Source organism: Centruroides vittatus, unplaced genomic scaffold (genome assembly GCF_030686945.1).
Source record: "Centruroides vittatus isolate TY-2023 unplaced genomic scaffold, ASM3068694v2 contig_958, whole genome shotgun sequence".
NCBI lineage: Eukaryota > Metazoa > Arthropoda > Arachnida > Scorpiones > Buthidae > Centruroides > Centruroides vittatus.
In genome coordinates, this window is record NW_027122637.1 from 1,584,009 (window position 1) to 1,610,861 (window position 26,853).

General features: G+C 29.9%; 1 protein-coding gene and 1 long non-coding RNA gene across 4 annotated transcripts in view; one reads left to right on the top strand and one right to left on the bottom strand.

Moving 5' to 3' along the window:
• LOC136985333 (uncharacterized) overlaps positions 1–22,699 on the top strand; it is a 60,765-nt gene extending 38,066 nt beyond the window's left edge. The window contains exon 2 of the long non-coding RNA XR_010882328.1: positions 22,540–22,699. This is a non-coding gene — a long non-coding RNA (uncharacterized lncRNA). The remainder of the gene's footprint in view (positions 1–22,539) is intronic.
• LOC136985321 (tight junction-associated protein 1-like) overlaps positions 1–26,853 on the bottom strand; it is an 84,475-nt gene that overhangs the window by 10,322 nt on the left and 47,300 nt on the right. For all 3 annotated transcript variants that reach the window (XM_067282581.1, XM_067282580.1, XM_067282582.1), the window contains 4 exons: positions 23,572–23,638; positions 20,048–20,155; positions 14,120–14,203; positions 11,317–11,973 (listed from right to left, as the gene is read on the bottom strand). In XM_067282581.1, the coding sequence (XP_067138682.1) occupies positions 11,479–11,973; positions 14,120–14,203; positions 20,048–20,155; positions 23,572–23,638 (754 nt within the window). In that variant the 3' untranslated portion in view covers positions 11,317–11,478. The remainder of the gene's footprint in view (positions 1–11,316; positions 11,974–14,119; positions 14,204–20,047; positions 20,156–23,571; positions 23,639–26,853) is intronic.

Genomic DNA, 26,853 nt, shown 5'->3' on the forward strand with positions numbered 1-26,853 from the left:
ATAAATTACTGTTGTTTCGCCAATTCGTGCACGTGTAATTGGTCATTATCTTGAGTCCTTATACTACATCCTTATTACATCCGTGGACTTTGTAAATTTCTAATTATTCTAAATATCTAAGCCATTCTTTGTGGGAGGTGCTATGTATGAAGTGTGTTCGGTCAAAATGTATAGTACATCTTTGTTGGGGTTGTGGTTGTTAATGTGGTGTTGGCTAGCCCTTTCATGATGGAAGTCTATTGTTCTTTGAGGCGGGTGTTTAAAAGTCACCCTGTAGCACCCACATATTCTAAGTTGCAATTGGCACTGTGATCTGTCGTAATGGGAAGATTATATATATTTCCATGTTAAGTACCATCCAGATATGCACCACCATCCTGATATATATATCAGGTTGGCGGTGTATATCTGGATGGTCTTTAGCATTGCAAAAGAAGGTGAAAACTAAAAACTAAGAGACTTCTGAAAGCTAATTGAAAATTATCATTTCTGACAATTTCCTTGTACAGGGCAGCCTTGTAACATCTTTGTATACAATACAGTCATGAGAGTGATTGATGGGAGCGAGATGTGGCAGAGGAATGACAACAAATTAGGCCTTTGGTGGTGTTCAGAGAGTAGCCAGGCAATAGTTTTGAATTTGTTATTCCTGTCTTGACTATCAGATGAATGGGTGTATGGTCAACTAATTAGGATACTGAAGCTGGCCATCTTGAAGTAAAAAGGATCATGAGAAGAGGCAGGGATAAAGATCAGATGGTGTTTAGGCTTCTTGTAGACTTTAGTTGAGATGCAACCATTGGAAAAGGTAAACTGGAGATCAAGGAAGTGAACTTCTTGCTCACTGTCCTATTCCAGGTGGAGGCAGGGGTTAATGTTGATTTTATGCAAGAAATCTTGAATACAAGATTTTTGCTGCCACAAGATAAGAATGTCATCAACATAACATGAATATAAGAGAATGTGATGGTCAAAAGTGGGAAGTACAGAGGCCTCAAGTTGCCAAATAACCAGTTTGCAAAGGGTATCTGACAGGAAACTTTACAACACCGTGAGAAAAAAATGCAGCTATCAACTTTAGAAATGTAGACTCCACCCCTGCATGGAAGTTGATTTACAAAGTTTAATCCTACAATCCCTCTCACGCTCCCTCTCTCTCACACCTCATCTTTTTTTAATACAGATGGCAATCACCTATTTCTAGTAACTTTTCTGTTTGTTTTAACAGCTGCATTTGAACTGCTCTTTGCAGTTTGAATGCAGCTGTTAAAACAAACAGGAAAGTTACTGGCCTGATGTTGCCCATAAACATAGATGAAGACATTTGTTTTCTTTTAGTTTCTTCTTGCTGATATTGGTTATATGTGCAGTGTTTATAAACTATAGTACAGTTAAACCTGTTTTTATGCGCTCTTTTTATGTGCGATTTTTATTTGTGCGATTTTTTTTAATGCGAATTTTTAATTTGTGCGGTATAGTTGGCGACTAGTCTCGTGCGATTCGTCATGTCTTACGTTGACTTATTATAGCTAAATAAACTTATTATAGCATAAATGCACTTATTATAGTAATATTATTGCATGAATATGCGAAAAATGAAATAATTTACTTTTTAAGTCAACAAAACACCACCTGGACAAAAATATGTAAAACAGACGATAGACCAGACGATGCAGTCAAGTGCTGACATCTGTTGTCAATAAATTCTATTTCGTACGGTTTTGAGTTATTTTCTATGTGAGACTTTTTTATGCGGTCCCTGTTGACCGCATTAAAAAAAATATTTTTTAATTGTGTTGCGAAAACTATTATTTACAGCCATTCGTGAAGTTTCGTGAGATTTTTTTAATGCGTTTTTTTTAATGCGGTCCCTATCCCCCGCATAAAAACAGGTTTGACTGTATTTGAAATTTAAATGTGTTTATTTTACTGTACTTGTCAAGATTCATTTATTGATAACTGCATAAAACATCTCAACTATTTTTAAGAAACATTATTATTTCACATATAAATGTATAAAGTCACAACTGTTTTTTTAACATATTTTATTTGAAAATGTATTTAATGCAATATTTTTACAATGAAAGAAAAATAAATTAATAACTATAAGCCTAAATAATTATAGCCAAATAAAAAAAATTTAGCAAGTTTTGGTTAAGTTTTAAGGTAAACCAAAATTAATTTACAAATGAATTTGGTATCAGAAGTAGGTCTGTTGCCATCTATTTGTTGCAATTAAATATAGAAAATTCTGCTCAGATATCTTCTAATTTATTTAATGTTCAAAATATGTCCAAATAATTGTTTGCATTGATCTATAGATTAAAAAACATTTTAGTTACTGACTTATAAAGTTTTGTGAGATAGTAACCTGTAAATAATATATGCTAGAAATGATTTGAAGAAATTATGAATATTTATTTTACATTGAAATTTGTGCTTAAAATGAAGAAGAGCATACAGAAAATTTCTAATTAGCATGCTTTCAGATTTTGTGACCCTCTGTACTGAAAAAATGAAAATAACAAAAATAATTCATGTTGTCTAATATTTTACCATAGATTCTAGAATATTGAAATTTGTGATGATGTTTTGTGCCTTTCATCTGGTTTATTTTCATGAGAACTGATTGTACAATTTTTCTTCTTTCTTGTCCTGGCTTCTTATTCTAGTTTTCCTATAAACTAGATGTCATTGTCATTGGTGATAGTGCTGTAAATGAACCCAAAAGATTGTCACAGTGTTTTGTTTTTATACATTAAATTAAAAAGTTATTACATAAAAAGAAAAATTTTTTAAAGATCTCTTAGGCAAATGCAAGCAAATGAAAATATCAGAGTTTATGAAAAAAGGTAGAGAAAAATCAAAATTGGTGTTTACAGTGAAGAACAAAATAATATTAACATGCAATACTTTTGATTGTAATTGTTAATTAATTATTGATTGCTTTAATAAACATATTTCTCTTAATTGAAAAAAAAGTAACTTTTACTAACTTTTGGAACCTAACCCTATGTTTTTTAGTAGTCCTTTGTTTAGTTATAGCATAGATTTGCATAACATGGCACTTTTTTGGAATTAACTACTGGGTTATATGGTGGATATCTGTACTTAGTCATTTTTTATTTTATATACTTGTTATCATAATATCAAAAATATCTTGTTAAAAAAATTAAAAGTTTTCTTGTAAAAAAATTATATAAATGTGAAACATTTAGAAATGATCATAAAGATTTCTTAAATTGAAAATAGAATAGAGAACAAACATTTTTATCTAATAAGATTCATTATTTAGATTATAGCTATTACAAATTTTACAAGTTAGTAATTATTCTTTAAAATTATAAAATAGAATATATTAAACATTTCTCTTCCTCTAATGCCATTTCAAATTATTTATTAAAATTTTAATAAAATAAACAAAATTTTTGAAATAGTTAAGATGTAGAGAAATGTGAGTAATAATTAATATACTTCATTCAATGTATTATTTAAGTACAATATTTCTTACACAAAAAATATATTTTTGTTTGTTAAATATATATGCATCATTTAATAATAATAATTGTATAATATTATGAGAATGGTAGGAATTTTTAAGAACATTCTAAAAATAATAATTTTCATATCTTTAATTTTATTTCCCTTATTGAAATTTTACTGAAATGATAAAGAAAAACCATTATCAACAACGTTTTATTTACAAAATGCAAAATGTTCTGGATTACACAGTATCTATATTTAGTATATCAAAATGTAAAATTTTAAAAGTATACTCTGTTATATTGAACAAGAACATCAGACAAGAATAAACGTAATAATTAAACATTTAAAATATTTCTTTATGTTTTAAGTTTTTCTTTTTTTCATGTTTAAAAATGGCCAACAAACATCGATGTATTGCTAAAATAAAAATACTGGAACATTACTATGTAACTGATAAGTACAATTTCATTAAATACTTTTACAAATTTTTTTCCATTTATTTATACTACTGTGATCAAAAAGTATCAGGAATGGTTCATTTAAACTGCACACATGCAAGAGGACACACTCATTGTTTTGTTTGACATTACGACTTTCATCAAAACGTAGCAGCAATCCATTTGTCATCGTTTGTTTTCATTTACAAATAAATGCTTGATCTGTGTGTAAAGAATTTTTGTGCCAGTGATTTTTAAAAATGTTGAGTGTAATTGAGAAAAGAATGTGAATTACTAAATTTTGTTTCTGCAACAGAATTAGTCTACTGTTATAAAAACATTGAAAATGTTGCAAAAAGCTTTTGATGACAATAGTCTATCAAAAACAAGAGTTTTCAAGTGATACAAGATGTTCAAGGAAAGCAGAGAATGTATCAAAGGCAAACCATGCTCTGGTAGACTATCCACATCAACTTGAAGAACAACACATTGCTCGAGTCAGACAATTAGTACTCAATGATCGTCGTTTAACAATTAGAGACAGTATTGAACATGCTCCAGTATCGTTTGGATCCTGTCAAGCAATTTTAAAAGATCATTTGGGCTTGCAGCATCTTGCTTCTTGAGTCGTCCTGAAAATGATGAATTTTTTCAAAAAACAACAATGTGTTTGAGTGACTGAGGAAATGCTTTCTCCAGGCAAATCATTTTAAAACACATGATTACAAGTGGATCATGAAACATGGATCTACACTTTTGACACTGAAAAAGCTCAACAATCAAGTGAATGGCACTTGAAAGGTGAAGCAAGACTGAACAGACTGTCAAAGTGGTCAAAAATCAAGCTCATGCTGACCTTGATTTTTGACCACTTTGACAGTCTTTTCAGAAAACCAGAAAACAAATGTCATGGTGTTGTGTATCACAAATTCCTTCTGACTGACCAAACTGTCAACAAAGCAATTCATAGAAAACATCCTGTTTGTATCAAGAAAACTCATGAATTTTGCACCACAATAATGCATCTGCTCAAAATGCTCTTGTTCATGAATTTTTGGCTAAAATTTAACAAATACAGTTTTGCAAGCTCCATATTAACATGATATGGCACTGTGTGATTTTTTCCTGTTTCCTTGGCTAAAATTGCCACTTCATGTTCACCATTTTGAGTCAACTGATGCCATAAAACAAAATTCATTGCAAGTCGTGAAGAGGTTTCCTGAAAACAACTTTAAAACATGTTTTGAGGATTGGAAAAACATTGCATAAGTGCATTTCAGTAGGAAGGAATTACTTTGAAGGAAATGAAGTAAATTTTGATGAATAAATTCAAATCTTGTATTTTATTAAGCCATTCCTGATACTTTTTGATTGCAGGGTATATTGAAGTAAAATTACATAAATCATAATTGAAATTATTATTAAACTAATATTAAGAAGTCATCAGTCTGTCAAGGCTATTTTGAAACTTTTATTCTTGTGCTATAGCTTTTCTTCAGCAGTCACTCAACAACAGAAAAGTAAGATAGGAAAGTTCTTTAATGCAAACCAGGGGCCATATTTTGGTAACCTTTCTCTCATCTCTTCTTTCAGAGACAAATAATGTCAAAACAAGAGACAAAACTGATCTTCCATAGACAGAGGCAATTCTGATCACTCTTACCACTCTTATCTTTATTGTTGATGTCACAATTCTATTAGGTTGATTATATACATTCAAGTTATCTGCATGCACAACACAGTATAGAATTTCAACTAATAAATTTGTAAAATTTTCAAAAATACAGAGTACAAAATTATAGGTCATGGGGAGAGAATGAGATTCAAATAAACCATGTAGTATTGACAAAGATATGAATTTGTTTTATAACATCATTACAGATTGTAATGTCAAAATCTTTCAGGTAACATTTTCTCTTAGGTTACAAAAATTTATATTTTGTTAAGTTAGTTAGAAAAGGATGTGTACTTAAGTTAAGGAGAACTTAGATGGTAATACAGTAGAGCATCAATTAATGACCCCCCCTGAATCAACCTTCACATTAGTTAACCGACTGTGTTCTAGTCGGCAAATTCAAATGTCCGCTAGTGATGTGGCGCTACAATATTTGGCTATGTCTTGGCTACTTTAATATTATTTTTGTTAAATTTTTGCGTGTTTTAGCTGACAACACTGGCTCGATCATGAAAGGGAGGCCAGTATTTAAACCAGGCTTAATTTTCAATTTTTCCTTTATTTTTGTATTTATTTTTGCAAAATAAAGAAATAATTTTTAACGATACAATAGCAAAGATTATTATTTTTAAAAAAATTTTGTTAGGCTTAACATCAATGAAAATTCAACGCGAAGTAGGTTAATTAATAGCGATATACTAATATACTAATTACATGGGATATACTAATATACTATACCAATAATGTATTTTTTCATACTTTTCGGTTATCTGTTTTTTCAGTTATCTGACCAACCCCAGTCCCCAATTGAGTCAGATAATCAATGCTCTACTGTATTTCAAAAAATACTTTGAGAAATGAATACTAGAAGTAATGGATAAGGTTAATAGCATGTTCAGTGGTTCAGTAATTGATGAAGAATTATTAAAAAAAAGATGAAGTCAATGGCATTCCTGTGAAAAATGTAAAGTGGCTACTTTAAAACAAGATCAAGAGCATTATCTCTATCTCAAACTACTCTTTCCTGAGATAGGAAAGTTCTTTAATGCAATTATATTGTGAAAGTAGCATCCATATTGCATATAATGAAATTGAGGTTACAGACAAAAGACAACTATCTGCTGATCTCTGAAAGACAAGAGATTCTTTGAGAGAAAAAGTTGTCCAGAGTTGTTTTTCAGGAGAAGTGATGATCTCTTGAACCTAAGCAAATGTTTAACTAATCAGTGACCAGCTTTTGACATAGACACTTTCTCTTGAAAATGAGAGACGATGACCAGAATATGACCCCAGGTCTGTACATAATATTAATAGTCAGTGACAGAGGGATCCATTGAGATGTCAAGAAATTTCTAGAGGTGTCAGATGATCTAAATTTTTATTATAAAATTACAATTAAAACTTAGTATACAAGTCATTCTAAGTTTTAATTGTACATTCATAGATACGTCAGTGATACATCCAAAGTTTTTCTTGGAGCTTACCTCATATTGCTCTTAATAACAAAAAATTCTGGATAAATTATGTATGGTACATGTTACCTTATGCAAGTTATTAATATATACGAATACAATATGTACCAGAAAGCTTATCCTATATTCACTCTTGATATCAATATATTTTTAACTTTGCTAATTTCTCAAGTAGTCTACAAATGGACTTTTTCAAAATTAAAACAAAAAATAATAGATTAAGATCAATCTTGACTGAATTTCAACTGGAAGCATTCATGCTAATGAATTGCAAAAAAGGAATTATTAGCAAGGTTGAAAATGAAGAAATTACCACAACTCTATCCAAATTGCATCCCTATAATCAAAAAATTATTATTTTAATGCATAGATACTATTTTTCTATATCCATTTGATACAGGAAAATAAGAAAACAAGTCTTTATTTTACTTATCTTAGGCTTCATTTCTATGATATTTTGTTCTGAGTTCCTTAAGGAGAGTAGCCTACCTAAATAGTTTTTTTCAATGTGTTATAAATCATTAGTTTATCTTTTTATTTTTAGTTATTGCATATGTATGATTGTTTTGTAATAATTCAGTAATAAATATATAATGTTTTTATCAATAAATATTGTTTTTATGTACTTAATTTATGATGTAAGACATTTATAAAAATAAAAAATGGATGATTGGTCAACTTCCTCCCTTCATATTCATTGATGCTTGCACTGGTCCATACATATCCCATGCTGCTGCTTGAACAAGTTTCATCTGCTCATAATAGTTCAGATACAACATTACTAGTATAAATCATGCAGTTTAATAAATAAAGATGGAACATTATTTTCAAAAAGAATGCAGGAGCTTTTTTCAGTTATAGTGAAATTTATCTTGCTGAAGCCACATTCACATAAGCAGAGCTACATGTTATGATTTTGGAATATGCTACAATATTATGCTATTAATACAATTTCTGAATGGATATCTTGTAGTAAAATATTTATTGGCAATTTTCGGTTTAAATGCTTCTGCCCTGCATAAAAATATTGCATATGATAGCATAAGCATCAATCAGTGTGTAACAAATATTTCAATAAACAGGCAGATCCACAATGGACTACAGGAGATTAAGCCCTCCCCATTAACATAAAAATAAATTAAAATTTATTCGTTTAAACTTCAAAATATTTTTTAAAACATTTATGATGACAAATATGGTTTATTGGACCATTAACATGTGCAATTGTCTTGCACATGTTAATGAAAGGTAGTTACAATTATTCAAATATTTTTAAATTTTTGAATTAGCCTCCTTTCGGGTTCTTCTGGGCCTGCTATTGTCAGTATCAGTAACAGTACATCTAGAAAATACAATATATTTATAACTGTATTGAATTGCATTGCTTTGCAGTAGGTGCAGTGTGCTTGGAAATTAAAATTCCCATCTCCAGTTATGTAGACTTGCATATGAACAACTCAACAATGTCTGGGTAAACTTTTGGCTTTTTTATAACAAATGAGTAAAAGTGGGTAAAATCTGTCTATATAATTACTTTTATACAGAATACATGTTAATAATTGTATTGGAAGATTTCTAGAATACATTCTGGCTCTGAAAACAAGTACCAGATCATTACAACACTGCCTACATAGGATTAAAATATTGTTTGTTTATATTGTATTGTTTGTTATATAACTAACAATACATGGGAAAACTTGCATGAAAACTCTGAGATCATTCTAAAATATGTATTAGCTAAATGAATAATAAAATTTGAAAAGAAAATAGATATTAATTTAAATTTATTGTGAGCATAATTAAACCTAATTAACAATCTATTTAACTTAATTCAATTACCCTTTTTCATTCTATCTTGATAGAGTTAAATCTAAGTTCTGAAAACTCACTCCATCTCTGTTGTTAATGACTAAATTGTTTTTACCTCTCAGGCTACAAGGGAAACTTGTATAGCAAAACTAGCCTAACAACTAATCAATCTGCCAATTTTGTTTTTAACAGATAAGGCTGATTTTGGCCAAATCCATGTTTAAAGAGTTAATGAAAATAAATCTTTTTAGCCTTTTGTCTAATGTTCTTTAGTAACATTTACTTGTATATAGCAGTTCAACTTTGTATATAAGTAAGATATGAGATATACAGAAGATTGGTTTAACTGAAAGTTAAGAACATATTCTGTTTCTCTATATATTCTTATTGATGAATATTTTAATTTTTTTTCCATTTTTCTAATCAAAGTAAAAGGAAATAATCTTGTTCTCTTATTATTTATTTTGTCCTTCCATTTGTTTCTTTTGATACATTTCCATTACACCTACAAATTCCATTGAACTTGGTACTACCAACGTATCAAAACTTATGATTATACTGCTTAAGTAATTTTTGGTTGCCTTAAATATTTCTTCAGAAATGAATAAAAATTTCTCAGAAATTTTGGCTTTTTCAAGGCCATTCTCAGCTACTGAAATTAGAGAAGTTATACATATTCCAAAACGGACACTTATTTGAAAATTGAGGATGGCTTTGAGAAAGATGATAATGTTTTGACAAATAAATATTTTTCAGTTGCCTTAAAAAAGCAGTATACTTATAACTTTTGATATTTCCATTACATACAGCTTCAAATAATTTATTCTGTTTTGTATTTTTAATACTTTCTATTTCCTTCTGCAATTTACTTTAATTAGTGATGTAACGAATAGTATATTCGGCCTCAGTCGAATACCAAATATTCGGCCAGGAGCGTGGCCGAATGGCCGAATATTCGGCCAAACTATTTGGCTTGATTAACGCACATATAAAAATTAGCGCGCAAACCTCATTATTCAAGGATCGCGCACCCTGCTCTCTATTGGCCCGATGTCACTACAATTTTTTCTTCCAGTAGGTCTAAATTATTTAAATTAATTAATTAAATTATAATTATTAAAGTTAATATGAGATGGAGCCTAACGTCTACCTCTAGTACCGAATTGGTTTATAATTTATGTAATAGCTGTAAATAGCCCGATATGATTCAGCAGTTGTTGGTATTTAGATGTAAGTTATAACTTATAAGTTATTTTATTTGCAATCGATCTTTTTAACTCTTTAATTAAGCAGTAAAATTTTATTTTTACTACGTATTTGTAGACTGAATAGTACCCTAAGGATATATACTTTAGTGGGAACATATGGTCTAGTTTCTCCTCAGATGTGGAACAGTTCAAATATATTATTGGGGGTTTCTATTTGTGAAGTTTTGTGATAATTTGTTGCTGTTGTTTTTGTCAATATTTTTAAAATTAACATGATTTCAAATGTTATCTTTTGCATATAATGAGAAATGCTCATTCTTTGCTTTATATATAAAATAAATTATATATTAGTTATTCATCTTCTAGAAATAGATAAATAATTCTTTCATTAAATACGATAAGTTTCAATAAAACATTTCGTAAATCATTTTAAAATATCGTAAAAAATATTAAAATATACAAGAATACGAATATAACATAATTAACTAAACAATAACACTAATGCCCGATACATTCTAACCTACATGCCATCAATGCCATAAGATATCGGGCTAGATAAAGGCTATAATATTATTTTAATTACGAAATAATTTACTAGAGTTATATGCTATTTCTTATTAACTTTAATAATTATAATTTAATGTTTAGCATTAATAAAAGTTTCCAAAATGATTAATTTACTGTGTTTTTGTTATTTCTTACTCCTGTTTTTAGGAATTCGGTATTCGGCCGAATAGAGAAAAATAGGCCGAATAGGCCAAATACTGGGTAGTAACCGAATATCCGTTACATCACTAATTTTAATCTGAATAAAGAGCAATTTCTGAACTAAATATTGCTATTCTGTAGCTGAATAATTCTTCAAGATACAAAACATATATAGACTGGCCTATGAATTTGGATACATATAAACACACGCTGTATATAAATAAACTTTCTATTACATGATTATATTATTTTTTATGAATCATATTTAAATCTTAATTGAGTTTCATATTGTCTTTAGATATGTAAAACATGTTTTGATTTTTATTTTCATCTGATGTTCTGTCTTAATATAACAATTTGTATTATTAAAATTCTGTACTTTGATATCCTGAAAATGATTCTGCATAATTCAAAAACATTTGAAATTTTTTTAAAATAAAGCTATGCTGAAATCAGTATTTTCAAATTTATATTTTTTCTATATCAATTTTACAAAAGTTCTAAATTTATCAATAACTTACCTGAGATTATTTCAAAAACAAAATTTCCATTATAAACTGAATTATAAAATATTTGTGATATTGCATTTAGCAAAATAAAGTTGAAAGCTCAACATCACAAAAGCTTGGAAAAGGGTGCATTGGTAATTTTGTGTATGTTTTGAAGTGATATTATTTTATATTTTAAATTTCAGTTTCAACACTCATGGACGGGGCAGATCGAATTCGATAATTTGGTAATTCCCAATTAGAAAAACAATTGGATCTTTCTTGTGAATGATAAAATCCATCAATGCATTTACAAAGTGTAAATGATTTTGCTAACAGTTTTGTCTGAGTAGATTTATCTTTTAAATCAGTTGGATATTTACATCTTCGACATAACTGGCATTTATACTGTCTACGTGAAGTTCTTTCTTTAGCACGTTCTTCTAAAACTTTGGCCATAATTGCTGCAGATACATAATCTGGAGTTACACCATTAGAACCATTTCCTACATCTTCTTGTGAATTAATTGATGATGTTACATCACTCACAGAATATACCATTGCTGTTGAAGGCAAAGTTGGTATTGGAACTCTAATAGTACGTATCTCAGTACTTTGAGGGGATGGCATTTCACGTTTTGTACGTGGAGTCAAATGTTTCTTAACTTTTTCTTGCAAATCATGAGGAAGCTGGAATATATCACTTATTTAATATTAATGATTACTTTTACAAGTTTTCAAGCATATTTATTATATTGAATATATCGTAGTTAAAGTTTTAATAAAATTGTTTATTGAATTAAATATTAAACAAAAGATGAAACTTAATTATACAAAAATAAAAAGTTATGAAATTTTTTAACATATGTATTTATTATTCTTCTGTAAAAAAATTAATAGGCCAAATGACTGATGGATTAAATCAAGATACTTCTCTGCTATTATTTTGATTAATTTCTAAATAATTTGTCACTAAAGGCAGGCATTATCTGCCATCTCTTATTAAATTTAATAATTATAATTAAATTAATAATTTATAAATAATTTAGAATATTGTGGAAGAAAAAAATTGGACTGGAGCAAGACACCAACCTGCAACTCCTGCTTACCATGTGGATATGTTGCCAGTCATGCTACCCAAGCTTCCAGACCTATTAGCAGTCATTTGGCCTATCATTATGTATCAGGTTTCAGGATGTTTGTATATGTATAAAAAAATTAAACTTATTTAATGTAATTAAACTAAAAACTAGAATCAAATGAATAAATCAAGTTTATAAATGAACAAGGTCCTAAAAGAAAAGCAAACGAGTTCACTGTTATTGTTACAAGCACTGTTCTTAGAAATGAAATTTAATATTTTGTTTTCTTATATGCATGCTATGAATGTACTAAATCATGAACTACAGTATAATAAACTAAATTTTAACACTAATTTGAAGTAAGTGTAGAAAAGTTGTACTATAATATCACTAATTCTTTATTTAAAATTAATATTAGAAAAAAAAACCTTAAATCTAATAAAAATAAAATGTTTATTAATGGAATGAATGTTTTTGACCATGCACAATGGCCACCTTCAGATTCTAGAATGGAATTAATAAATAGAATAGGAAGCACATTTGGAATTAAAAACGTTCAAAAATTACAAATTTACATACCACGTCACATGTGCAGGAGCATAAATATTCCAAATAAAACATAGAAAATAGGAAAAATAATAAACAAGAAAAATATTAAATACAAAAATAAAATAATTAAATAAATAATTTAGAAGTATTCAAATCAACATATCTCAACTTAGTATTTGTCTATGATCAAAATGGTATCATTTTATTCAGGAGTGTACAAGGAATTTTTAAAACTTATACATATATAACATTCATTACATAAATTATTTTGTAAACTTTCATAATATTTGAAAAAATTGAAATTTTTCATAGCTCATTGTTTGAGTTTTTTTGATTCTTTATTTGTGCAAAATCTCTGTTAAGTATCATAAAACTTTATCATTATTGCACTGCATTTTTGTGCTTGTTTATAAATGTTTTAACACCTTTCATCTTGACCCACCTAGCAAATCTGCCATTTGCATACATATGGAAAACTAATATTAATGAAACAACAACAGTAATGATGTGAGTATCTTGGTTAAACTTGCATTGTTTTCCATTAGGATTTATGTTAGGCTATGGGTTTCTTTTTATAATTATATATAAATATATTTTATTGGACAAACTTAAGGAAATTCATCCATCTGGGGATAATACAGCTGTATTAATTTCCAGGATGCAAAAGGAATTTCCAATGCATGGAAATTGTTGTATGAATTGATAAGTGGTAAAGGGCCAGGAGGAACCCCATTCATAGATGCTGCTTTAGGTTAAGTTTAAACTGATGGACCCTGCATTCTATTCTGTAGTTCTATTTGAGACTGTCTGAAAATATTAGTACCTGTTAATAAAAGATTTTACTGGAGAATTAGTTTTTTTAGAAACAAATTTTTGACAATAAAAACAATTTCATGCTGGATATATTCTAGATAAACACTTATTAAACTAAGAATGCTTTCATATCCTGTATTAACAAATGTGTAACAAATTTTTTAATTATAATTAAAAAAGTTAAGTTTTTACAGTCTAAATCAAAAATAAATTCATGTAGAAAGATTTGTAAATAAAAGAAGTGTCTAGAATGTATAATATGAATTTATTAAAATGTTATTCAATCTTCTTGCATTCAATTTTTTTAAAACTCAAAGCATATATTTAAACACTATATAAACAAGAAAAAAATTTAATTTATAGATATTTGCAAATATGAATTATATACTTACAGAGTTTAATTTATGAGACATAAAACTTGAAGGTTTGCATTGCAATAGTTGGACAGCAACATTACAATCATTTCTATATTGTTCCTAAGAAAAATAATATAATTTAATTACACAATATTCAGTTTAAGGCAATATTTTGAATTGAATATTTTAAAATAAAAACAATTGAGAAAAAAGCTTCTCTAAGAATATTGATTATTTAATCATATTATAATAGAACTAGTTCAGAGAGTAAGTTGAATGATTATTAATTATGAAAAATAAAAATTTTAATTTTTGGGAAGTGCATTTAAAATTATTTGTTGTTAATTATTAATAATCATCAATAATTATAATATACTTTTTAATTACTTTCAAACTTTTTCATTCTAAATTAATAGAACAATCTATATTATAGATAATATAATACAGTAAAAATTTTTACAGTACTGAAATATCATATAATATTTCAATACTGAAAACTCCTTTTCTAACAATTATAACTTTGACTAAAAATAAAATAAAGAAATAATTTGCTGGAGGTCTTATTAACAGACAAAATATTTTGAATTATTTATTTATTTAATATCAAAATAACCTTGTAGGATCATTCAAAAGTAAGAAAAAGCTAAGGTAAACACAATGAATAGAGGAAACAAAAATAACCTTTATTTAGTTCAAGCTGCAAACTTTTACTAAATAAATATTTTTGAGTTATTTTGTAATCCTTCTTCAGATTCACAGTATTTTTAGAATACATTGCACTTATTCTATTTTGTTTAAATAAGCAATGACTTGTATTAAATATATAATTAGATGAACATTAAAATATATAATTAGGTATCTGGTTATATATTTTAACATTTCAATGCATTTCAATTATGTATTTTAATTATGTTTACATACCCTGCTGGATCTGAATAAAGGTTGGTTTTGGTTCCTCTTATAAAAAAATTTCAGTTGGTATTCCTTTTTATTTTACTGAAATAATACTGCTAAATAAATAAATAATAGTGGTACAGGGCATATTTTTAGTGTTAATAAATAAGTTTAAAAAATTATATATACTTTATAAAATAATATGGTTAACTTAATAATTAAAATATATATATGTATATTTTTTTTTGAAAGTTATTGGCCCTGTGTATTTTCTTTTTAAACAAAACATAGCTGAAGTATCTGAAGTATTTCCAAGTTTACAGTAAATTTTACAATACACAATTTGAAGAATTTTGTTAATTAAAATATTAAAAATTAATGTATTTATACACAGTGGAAGACTGGCCAGGGTGTCAGCTTGCCTGATGACAAGTCGGCCCCCTTAAACAATACACAATATGTTAAAAATGTTAATGACATTTTATTTTAGCTTAAAAATATAATAGAAATTCTAATATTATTACTGTGTGCAACTAAAATTTATGTTGTATTGCTATTTTAATAAAATCATTTTCCCAGAATACTTTATATTTAAGAACATAAAAAATAACTGAAAAAATAATTTTGATTTGGGTTATGTTAGACCAATGCATACAGTATATAAGCTTGGATCTTTACTATTGTGACTACACAATGAAACTTTGCTGCATATCCTAGCTGGGAATGTGACATACAGCTGGAGTCAACTTTGTATTGAGCTTATGGATACATTGCAAAGGCAGGAAATATTTTTTTAATTGTGTCAGCCTCAGTTTGAGTGTGCTTCATTAGCTCTTCACCTCATGCTGGTTGTGTTTTATGTGTTTTTTCTTTAATTAATACAGTGGGTGATCAGTTAACAAACATAATCCGTTCAAAGACAATGTTTGCTACCTGAATTGATCAGTAACCGATTATCGATTTACCATAGATTTTTATGGGAATTTGATTAATTTGTTCTAGTGACTCCAAAAAAAAAATAATAATAATTATATAATTTCTTAACATGTTTATTTACATGTAATAACAAACTAAAAGCAATCTCTCCATTTTTTCATGGATGGCACATCTTTGTTTCTCAGATGTGATTTTTGTTACTCCTTTATCTGCTTGAGTCTTTTTGATTATATCTTTCTTAGCTAAGATTGTATCTACTGTAGACCTGTTGAAATCATATTGCCTAGCAACATTAGATCTACCTTGGCTATTATCTCTTGCTAAGTTTCTATAGTGAACACAGTTCTTGACACTCCATTCCTTTTAGGTCCCATAATATTATCAGTTTTTTTTTAAATAAAAAGTTCAGAAAAACACAAAAATTGTAAGAACAGAAATTAACTAGTGCAACAAAGGTTATGTATACAACTGTGAAAGTCTCATTCCTTTGTGGCCATTGGCCATATTAATGTATATTTTTGTAATTAATAATTCTATAAATTTAAGTTAGGCTTAAGATTTCTTTTGTTTCCCTTTCCTGTTGACTAAAAAGACTTCCTTCTTAATTACTTTACTATTTAATTACTTTATTATCTAATTGCTTTACTACCTGGTGGGGAGTGATGCCTCTGACATGAAAAACAACATTGTTAAAAACAAAGTAATAAAAGAAAGGAGAAGAAAGAACGGAGAGAAGGGATCTCGGCTCTCGACGAGGAAAGTCGAGGAGAACAGGCTCTAAAGCAGAACGACAGAAGATAGGAATTGAGGCTCAACAAGTGAGGTCAAGGCGGAGAAGCCATCTAGTCTGTTAAAGTAGACAAAGAACTTCTTACTGATCTGCCAATTTTGTTGGACTGATTCGGCAGTGGATTATCGACAAAGTGAACGATAGAAATCTATTAAAATAGATTAAAGAAAGAGCCAAGGAAAGCCTCGTTGATAGGAGTGGATGATCGGAGACATCAGTAACCCCGTCCAGTATCACGGAGCACCCAGAGCAGAAACCCGGGTATTTCCACCTTTCCCTTATTCTGTACTTATATTCTCTCTTCTTTCCTTCTCCTACTTTGTAAGTAGGTTAAGTATAGATATAAGGATACTTGTAATATTAATAGTATTATTTTATGTATTCCGGATTTTGTAATTTCACCGCCTACACGTTGGGATCCAGTGTACAAAGAACCCGATACTGTAGTGAATAAAAGTATTGTTTGTAAATTAACACAGTGTGTTTGTTAATCCTCGCTTGTCATTCGCTGTCAGTTATCACACCTTAAACCATTCATAGATACCAGTAAGATATAGGCCTAGTTTTAGAAATCTTAAATGTATCATCACTTCTTGTGTTTGTTCTGTCGGGTGTTCGTTATCCGAACATGCACTTGTTGTCCAAACATAAAAATCTTTCGCAAAAGTGTTTGTTGTCCAATTTTTTTGCAGTCCAAACTGTTTGTTACCCAATCACCCATGCCTTTTAATTTAAATATAAAGGATTATAGACGTCATAAAGATGTTAGGCAAAGCACTTCCTTTTTGAGGTCACAGAAATGAATCAGCCTACACTCTGGATGAGATTCTGAATCATGGCAATTTTTTTAGCTACAGTTTTTTTTTAGTTGGCAAAATATGACCTCATTATGGCAGTTCATGTTTCTGCAGTACAAAACAAGTCTACAAAAAGAATCAAATGATTAGAACAACAAAGAAAGGCTCAAAAGTCATGAAAGATTTGTTACATATCTGAAAACTATTAACATGTTCATTAATTACAGACCGTTACGAACATTTTCGAACTCTCAGGTTCTTCCTCAGGTAACTAATAACTTCTGAACAAATGCAATTCAAATTAAATTCAATTGGAGCATGTCAGAACTACTCTATTGCGTGGATATCGATAACATCATTTGGGCATGTGCCCCTTTAACCGCTGTAGATTATTGTAAGTTCTTGTTTACGAGTGCCTGCCAGGCTGTTGACAAAGTAATTTCGTCATTATGGTTAACGCAATTACCATCTTTGAGTGTAGTCATGCAGATGTAAATAGCCTCTAGCCATCTAAGATGGTGTATGTGTTGCGTAGTGTGGATCACCTTCACTTGATTGAACGTTGGAGTCAAATTCAAAATGAGTCACCACTACGTACAATTGACGATAACACAAACATTTATAGTGAAAGACTAATGTTACAAAGTACAATGTTCACAAACCATTACAAATATAAATGGAAGATGTTTACAAAGTGACTTTCCACACACGTTTCAAACTAAAAGTTCAAACAACACTAAATCCGTATCAGGTCTGTCGGAAGAACACCTTGCGACCTTCCTTCCATGACGATCAGCCGTAAAGTCCACGAGTCCTTCGATCACTCCTCACACTTGGCACTTCGATGTGATATTCCAACCTTTCCAAGTTCAAGAAGGGAACCCCTTTCCTGCCTAAAGTTGCTGTTTTTATACTCATTGGAGTTAATTGACTCCACCAATCAGCGCCTGATGTCTCCAGCTCGTCCAGCTGACATACGATCTTTCCCATGCCAATCGTTGATCGTAGATTTCAAACAACCAGCAGTTTTCCCAACCGTCATTCTTCTAACGGTCACTCTCCAACTGACCTTGTAACGGCCATCGATATGAATTGTCAAAGTACGTTATAACTAAACAAAAAGCATCTGGGCGATTCCTGCCACGACAATTGGTTCTACGCCCAGGTCTGAGGCATAGATGGCTAGAGCAGTGGTGGTCCTCGCATATAGAATATCTGCTGTATGTTCTTTCATTCTCACTTCTAGGGAGCATTTGGTGGATCCTACGTAGACTAGGCTTCTGTCCCATCTATGGTCCATGATTGGGATGGTGTACACACCCGGGAGTAGTTCTTTGTTGGGGGTGTTTTTTCTGTTCCGTAAAATGTCAAATATTGTAGGACATCTTCTATAAGTGATGCAAATATTATTTTTCTTATCAATCGCAGTGTATAGCAATTTAAGGTACAGATTGTATGTAACCAGGATGATACTGGATGGAACTTTGTTGGGTGCCTGGGTTGGGTCTAGTTCTTGGTAGCAGTGCCATTTGAGGATCAATTTACGTGTGATCGCAGGATAACCATGTTCTTTGCCTGTATGTTCAATATGCCTCAGCTCGGTTTGGAGAGCTATCCGAGAAGAGGAGTGTGTGTAGGCCCTCTTAATTAAGGCATTAAAGGCTGCCATTTTATGATGGGGAGGGTCACATGACGCTACCAGTATATATAGATGTTCCGACCCCAGTTTACGGTATACTTCCGTGTGGATTGCTGTTTGCTCAAACTTGATGTTAATGTCGAGGAAATGGGCCTTGGAAGCATGAGCCTGGTCCATCTCTAGGGTCAAGCCATGATGGGTTATCATTGAATGAATCAATAAACGCTGATATATTTGGCTTTACCCTCCATAAGATGAGAATATCGTCGATGTACCATTTATATAGTATGATGTTGGGTAAATGCTGAGGGATGATCCTAGATTCCTCACTACATACTTTAGTTATAATTTTAAATATTTGCTTTTTGTCTCATGGTTTGTGTTTCATTGGTTTTAATAATGTTATTTTTTGAAGTTTTGGATAGTAAATGTGTATTTAATAATCTGAAAAGTACACTGAAATTTAATTTTAATGACTATAAAGCAATTGAAGAGCAATTGACAATATGAATCCTAAATGCATTTTGTTAAAGGTACTTAGAAGGATTAAAAGAAGAGTTTTATAATATATTGAAGTTGTTAGTGCTGTTTTGCCAAACTTATCACAACATTTTGCTGAAATAACACTAGTATAGTTCATCATATAATTCAATATAATTCAGCAATCATTTAACTTAAATATATAACTATCAGGTTTGGATGCTTATATTTAAATTATTAGACTTTTAATAAATTGAAATGACTCAATATGTCAGACTATTTCAAGAGTTAAAATGTGATTGTAAAATTGATGGGATTAACATTTATAAAGATAGAGGTAATTAAATATTAATTCTACAGATGCTATTTCTACTTATTAATTAAATAAAATATTGCATAATTTCAAAATATAACTTTTTTAAATATACATTTTCTTCTTCTAATTCAGCAATTGTAAGACGAGCATCAACTAATTTAGATGTTAGATCTGCAATATCTCTAGTAAGAGCATTTTTCTCAGTTTCAAATTTTTCAACCTGCAAAATATTAAAAAATATGAATATTTAAAATAAATATAATAAATTTAACTCAATGTAGCTACATAGCCAAATGATTGCCTTAAATACTCGGGCTATAAATCTGCTATTTTCAATAATTAATACTAAGTAATTTGCTACTAGAGGTAGACATTAGGCACTATCACTTATCTAAGTTAATAATTATAATTTAAATAATTTATTAAATACTTTAGAATCATCTGGGAGAAAAGAACTGGCCTGGGGAGGGGTCTGAACCTGCAGCCTTTGTTTGCCATGCAATGTCTTGCAGCCATACCACCTGGACCCCACGTAAGGTTATATCTATATTTAAATACATCTGGAAGCAAAGGCTTGCTTGGGGTCTGGGGGGCATGACTGGCAAGCACACCACAGTGCAAGCGGAGGTTGTGGGTTCAGGCCCCCACCCCAGGCCAGTTCTTTTCTTCCAGATGATTATAATTTAAATAATATATTAAATAATTTAGAATTATTAACTTAGATAAGAGATGGCATCTAACATCTACCTCCAGTAGCAAATTACTTGGTATTAATTATTAAAAATAGCGAATTTATAGCCCTAGTATTTAAGGCAACCATTTGCCTATGTATCTGTATATATATTTTAATCATTAGTATTAATATTTCACGTTAATTTCATAATTCCATAAACAAAACTTAGTAATTTTAAAATTTAAATAAATGAGAGATTACATAATTCTAAGATATAAATATGTTATCAAAGCAATAGATAAATATGAATAATACAATCAAACAGTTGATTCTATCATTAAAAATAATTCAATCATGATCATGCATGTGACAATTAGAATCTCTCATCAGTTTTAAAATGAACATTCAACTAAGCTTTTTATAATGTGTTTAAACATTATAAAAAGCTTAGTTGAATGTTCTTTTTCATATGAATCAACCAATAAATACAAGATATTTATCTAGTTTGTGAATAAGTCACAATAACTATCTCAAGTATAAAGGCTTTTTTAAATTTTCATATTTGCTTTTCTCAACTTCTATTCAATAATTTTCTAATATAAAATGTTTCTTTTATCAAATTATTTCTAATAAATTTACTCATATATATATATATATTATCTATTCAATACACGCTTTTTGCTTTACAAATGAAAACAAAAAGAAATTAGAAAAACTATGTTAAACAGTAAATTTTTATGCTACATTTGCATAGTGTTTTATGCCAGACTCCAAATGCCAAGGCTAAATTACTTATTATTAATAGCATCAAAGAAATTACTCTTTCTAAATTGTGAATTTAGTTTATTAACTCTTAAACAATGAAAAGTTTCATTTATAGCCAAAGATGCCTTAATAATTATTAGTATACAAGGTGATTCAACAGAAATTTTAAAAAATTAATAACTCGCAAACTATTTACAGTAAGATGATGCAGTTTTCACAAAAATGTTTAGAAAGAAACGGGATTTTTTTTAGATGTAATAAAAATTTTAGTACCAAAATAGTTACATTTCTTGCCATAGATGGCACGTTATGAATTACACAATTTGTGAAGTTGTTACTAGAGCGTATACTAAGAACATTTACATTTTTATTTTTTTATTCTTACTTTAACAAATTCACAAATGATTTCAGTTTTTTACAGCACAATCTATGGCAAGAAATGTAACTATTTTGGACTAAAATTTTTATTACACTTAAAAAAATCCGTTTCTTTCTAAGCATTTCTGTGAAACTGCATCATCAATAGATTGTGAGTTATTAATTTTTTTAATTTCTGTGACTTTTGAATCATCCACTATTTAAGAAAGGAGAAAATTTAAAAAAGAAAATAGTTACATTTACATTACTTTCTTGTCAGATTCTTGTCTTTAATAATAAAGTCAATAGTATGTCAGTGGCTTTCACAAAAAACTCAGTTTTTCAATAATGTACTCTGCAAACTTGTGACATGTTGGCGTAAATGTATTGAGGTTAGAGAAGATTATGTTGAAAAATAATTATGTAGTCAACGTTTTCTCCAACCTATTAACTGGAGTAATACTTTTCGATATTTGCTAACGCTTTTGATGCCCCACCTGGGTTCTTCCTCAAGCATTCAATAAACATCGTAGTGAGTTGGTTGTTGACCTTCACACTTCCCCATCCGACGGTGTTCAATTATGTAATACTCTAAAGTGCATGAATCACCAAGCCTAATAAAACTTCTAACTGTGAACCGCTTATCCTCCCTCCTACTATAAGCTCGAAACGCATGAAATAAATATAATTTAAACACTGTCGTCCATTACGAATTGCCACGCTATAGATAGGGACATTTCTTCTTTAAAATTAATGCTCGTGGCTTCGCACTCCACTCTAAAAATTTCAATAGCTTCCAATATTTTCAGGTGATCATGATGTGAGGTGGTGAGAACGATACGTGCCTTGTCAAATTCCGCCGTGATGTCTGGGTCTGTTGCATACGTTGAGTATATCATCCCGGTGTATTAGAAGTGGAGAATGTTTAATTATGTAGTCTTGTAAATAAATGGTAAATTTAGATTTCCACTTTTGTTTCGTTAAGTTAGGTCAACTCATTGTTGTTTTATTAAAGGATACATAACTTTTCAGCTTCCTCTCATACTTGTTCTCTTCAATATGTCCAAGAGAATTTTTGTTTTTATGAAATAACATAACAATAATGAAAAGCAAATTTTTCACTGCCTAGTGAATGATTAATCAGAATATTCAGAATATATTGACACCAGCAGACATATATTGTTATTACTTTTAGTAATGTTTTGAGTTCAGAGATAATGTGAGACAACATAATCATGCTAATTAGACTGCAATTTGAAGAAATTGTAGATCTATAAATTTTCACTGTTGCCTACTGTCTGTTCTTCCTTAATCTCAAGAACAGAGTTAGGTAGATGAAAGCCAAGGCCAGATATGAAAAGCTTAGAGGTAGGAGGCCCTGATTAACTATTTAATATATATGAACTTCTGGGCTAGACCAAAGGTCACATTATGTCAATTCAAAAATTTTCCCCTGAAAGGAGTTAGATAGATGACCAGTGCAACTCTATTGCTAACAGGAAAATTATGATGTACAGGGACAAGACAATACTAATTTGAGGCAGAGTATTTTAAAATTAAATATATTAAAAATATGATTAAAAATTGCAACCTAACATTGTGAACTTCTGAGCTTATAACTGCTAGTTATTCTTCAAAACTTTATTAAATTTTAAAGAATAATTAGCATGGTTAAGTTGTCTCATATGTTCAAAAAATTTTAAAGAACAATTTTTGAAAATTATAAAGTGTCAAATATGGATATTTGTCATTATTATTATATTTTAAAATAAAATGAATTTTAATTATATTATGGTTTACAAAAAACAATGCAATATGAAATTGATATGAATATTACTTACAACTTTTAACATTTTTTCTTCTAAACCTTGATTTAATTTTTGTAATTTTTTATGGCTTTCTGATAATCTGTAAATGTTGAAAATATTATATCATGTTATATATGTTTAAATCAATTGTTGTAAATTTATTACTAGTATGCTAAACACTAACAATTTTGAAAATTATTACATAGCAAACATTTCACCTAAATAAAAATTTAATAAAAAGTTTTATTAAATTAAGAACAATGATAAAAATTTTATGTAATTTTTATTAAATAAATTCCTAATTACCAGTACTTTTTCTACAATACACAAAGTCTAAATGTTTGAGTTACAAATAAACTCATTTTCTGGATGAATATATTTCTACAATGTAAAAAATTTTAAAATAGAATAAAATAACTTAATAGTGTTTCAATGATTGCATTTCTCCATCATAAAAAGTAAAATACTATTTTATGATGAAAGCAAAGTATAACATCTGTGTATGAGAGTTGCTAGATAAGCTTAAATAAAATTAATATCAAACATACAGCAAGTAAAAGTAATTTAATGTAAAAACAAACATTTTATACCATTTATAATGGCCATCTTCAAGTTTAAGAAAGTTCCATAAAAGAACAAAATGAGAATAGAACACAAAATTTAAAAATCTGTCAAAGTTTTGGAAAATACTGCTCACATGATAGCCATGGGAAAAGGTAAAGACCTAAATCTTTATTCTCTTAAATTTTAATAAATCTTAGACAATGTCAAAGAGTGATTTCCATGCAGGATAAATGGATTCTGCCTCCCAAAAGTTGATGGTGGCAAGGACTCTAAAGACAGAATCTGAATAGAGAATTATAGGTATGCTTAAGAATACAGAAGACTATTGTAGGTATTCTGTAAGCCTACCTTCAATCCATATTTATCCTAGCTCCTTCACATAATCCATATATCTTCAAGCTGGCTGTCTTCAGAGTCCTCATTTCCAGGTCTTCACACAGTCTATCAACATTCAGAACTGAGATCAAGAACTTTGCTGCATATCAATATTGGCTTCCCAGCATGACTACTCACATAATCTCATCAATGTCCTTATTTGACATCACAGGTCAAATATGTTCCACAACCTGAACCAAGACAAAACATGCAAGGCTGTAACCTACAATATAGACTTTCCAGCATATGTAAAGAAGCAAATGCCAACATATACTTGTTTACAGAAGACATCCTACAATGTTTTACTTACTTAGAAATGCTAAGGACCTGGTTGATAGGAAATATCTACCTGGGATTTACACTATCCTCATCATTTATAACAGAATCAACCAAAATTTAAAATATGTGGGAGCAATGAACAGATCTTTAAAACATTTGCATTTGAGAGCATGAAAAAGTAAAAAAAAAATTGTGCCAAATTGGTTGCATAATTTATTTCGTATTTAACCATATCTAGCCCGATAGAATTTGGCATTTGGTTGGAGTTTAGTTTTATAGTATATCAGATCTAGCAATGTTATTTATATATATTTATACGCCTTGCTGGGGTTTGCGATGGCTGGTTGAGTGCTTTGTAAGATATATCCAGTGCCCATGTCCTGTAAACGTCTCCAGCTGGCACTGTAATAACCATTGATGATTATAATGCAAGCTTATATATGCTGGAAGAGGAAATCGGACTGGAGGTCCAGATAGCATAACTGGCAATGCATCTGCATGGTAAGCAGGAGTTGTGGATTTGAGTCCCGCTCCAGGCCGATTTTTTTTCTTCCAGTAATTCTAAATTATTTAAAATTAATTAATTAATTAAATTATAATTATTAAAGTTAATAAGAAATGGTGCCTAACGCCTCCCTCTAGTGCCAAATTGGTTACATAATTTATTTAGTACTTAGCCATATCTAGCCCGATTGAATTTGGCATTTGGTTGGAGTTTAGCCATAAAAAAAAATTCTTTGCAACCATCACTCTGGCAGCTTATGCCTTATAGATTTTGAGTACTTCCAGATATTTTAGATGAGATGGGGTTAATTCATGATGTATTAGATGTGTGCTATCAAAAAAAGACATCAATGTCCTGGTCAGAGGCAAAGGCCCTTAAGGTAAACTCCAATAACCACCACCTTATAAGTTGCTGAGGGAATATTTAATTAAGAAAACAAACGTTTTCGATCTATTCCATAGATCATCTTCAGGTTTAAACTGACGAACAAAAATAATTCCAAAGAATGGAACACAAAATATTTAAATTAAAAAAACCCGACAACGGAGCAACTAATTAGAATTAAAGCGCAAAAAATACCCAAATGTAAATTAACAAACACATAACAATATTAAAGTTATTAGTACACGCTAAAAATCATTTAACAGATAATAAAATATTAAGGTTCTCCAAATACGAAACACATCGCAAATCATGAGCCATTTGTAAGTCTCTTAATTGCAAATTTCCAAGCTGACGGTAATCCCTCAGCGTCCCTGGCGTTAATGCATCTATTCTCGAGTCTACTCTTGTAAATTTCTATTTTTTCTGCCGTCTTTGCTAAAGTTGGAGAATATATTTGTTTGACGATTTCCGCCTCTTCCCATCCAACGACGGATCCTTCGGCCTGGGCCATCTGGGCCAGAACAGTTGCATTAGAACTTTTCCTTACATCATATTTATGCTCTTTGATTCTTACACCTAGGTTCCTTGTTGTAACCCCTATATACTCCTGTTTTAGTCCTAATTGCTGATTTTCATAAGGGATCCTATAGACCCCAGCTCTATCCTCTTTCTTAATCTTCCCTTTATCAGTTCTCAGAATTTTGTAGAGGTTCGGGGCTCGTTTGAAGATCAATGCTGATTTTTTAATGTCCGCTATCTCCTTCATAATGCCCCGTACATTTTTGTTGAAAGTAAACTTGGTATATCCACTAGGTCTTTGTTTAGAGGTTCTTGTGTCACTCTTTTCAAACTTCCTCACGATACCATTAATTACGCTTCTTCTGTAGCCCAAGCTCTCTGCTATTCGCATGATCCTGTCGATCTCGTTAACCCTGTCCATAACGTTATCGCAATAAGTAAAAGCCCTCCTGACTAAGGTACGAAAGGCTGCCAATTTATAACGAAATGGATCATTTGACTGTGGCGGGATGTAGAGTGGGCTATGTGTGGGTTTAGTATACACTTTAGTGTATACTAAACCCACAGGTTCTGCACAGCTTCAGAAACAGTATAGTTTACTACAAGAGATATGTTGACGATATCCTTATAATTTGGAGAAGTAATCGAGGAATTAGTACCTTTATAGAAAGGATTAACGATAACGAAGA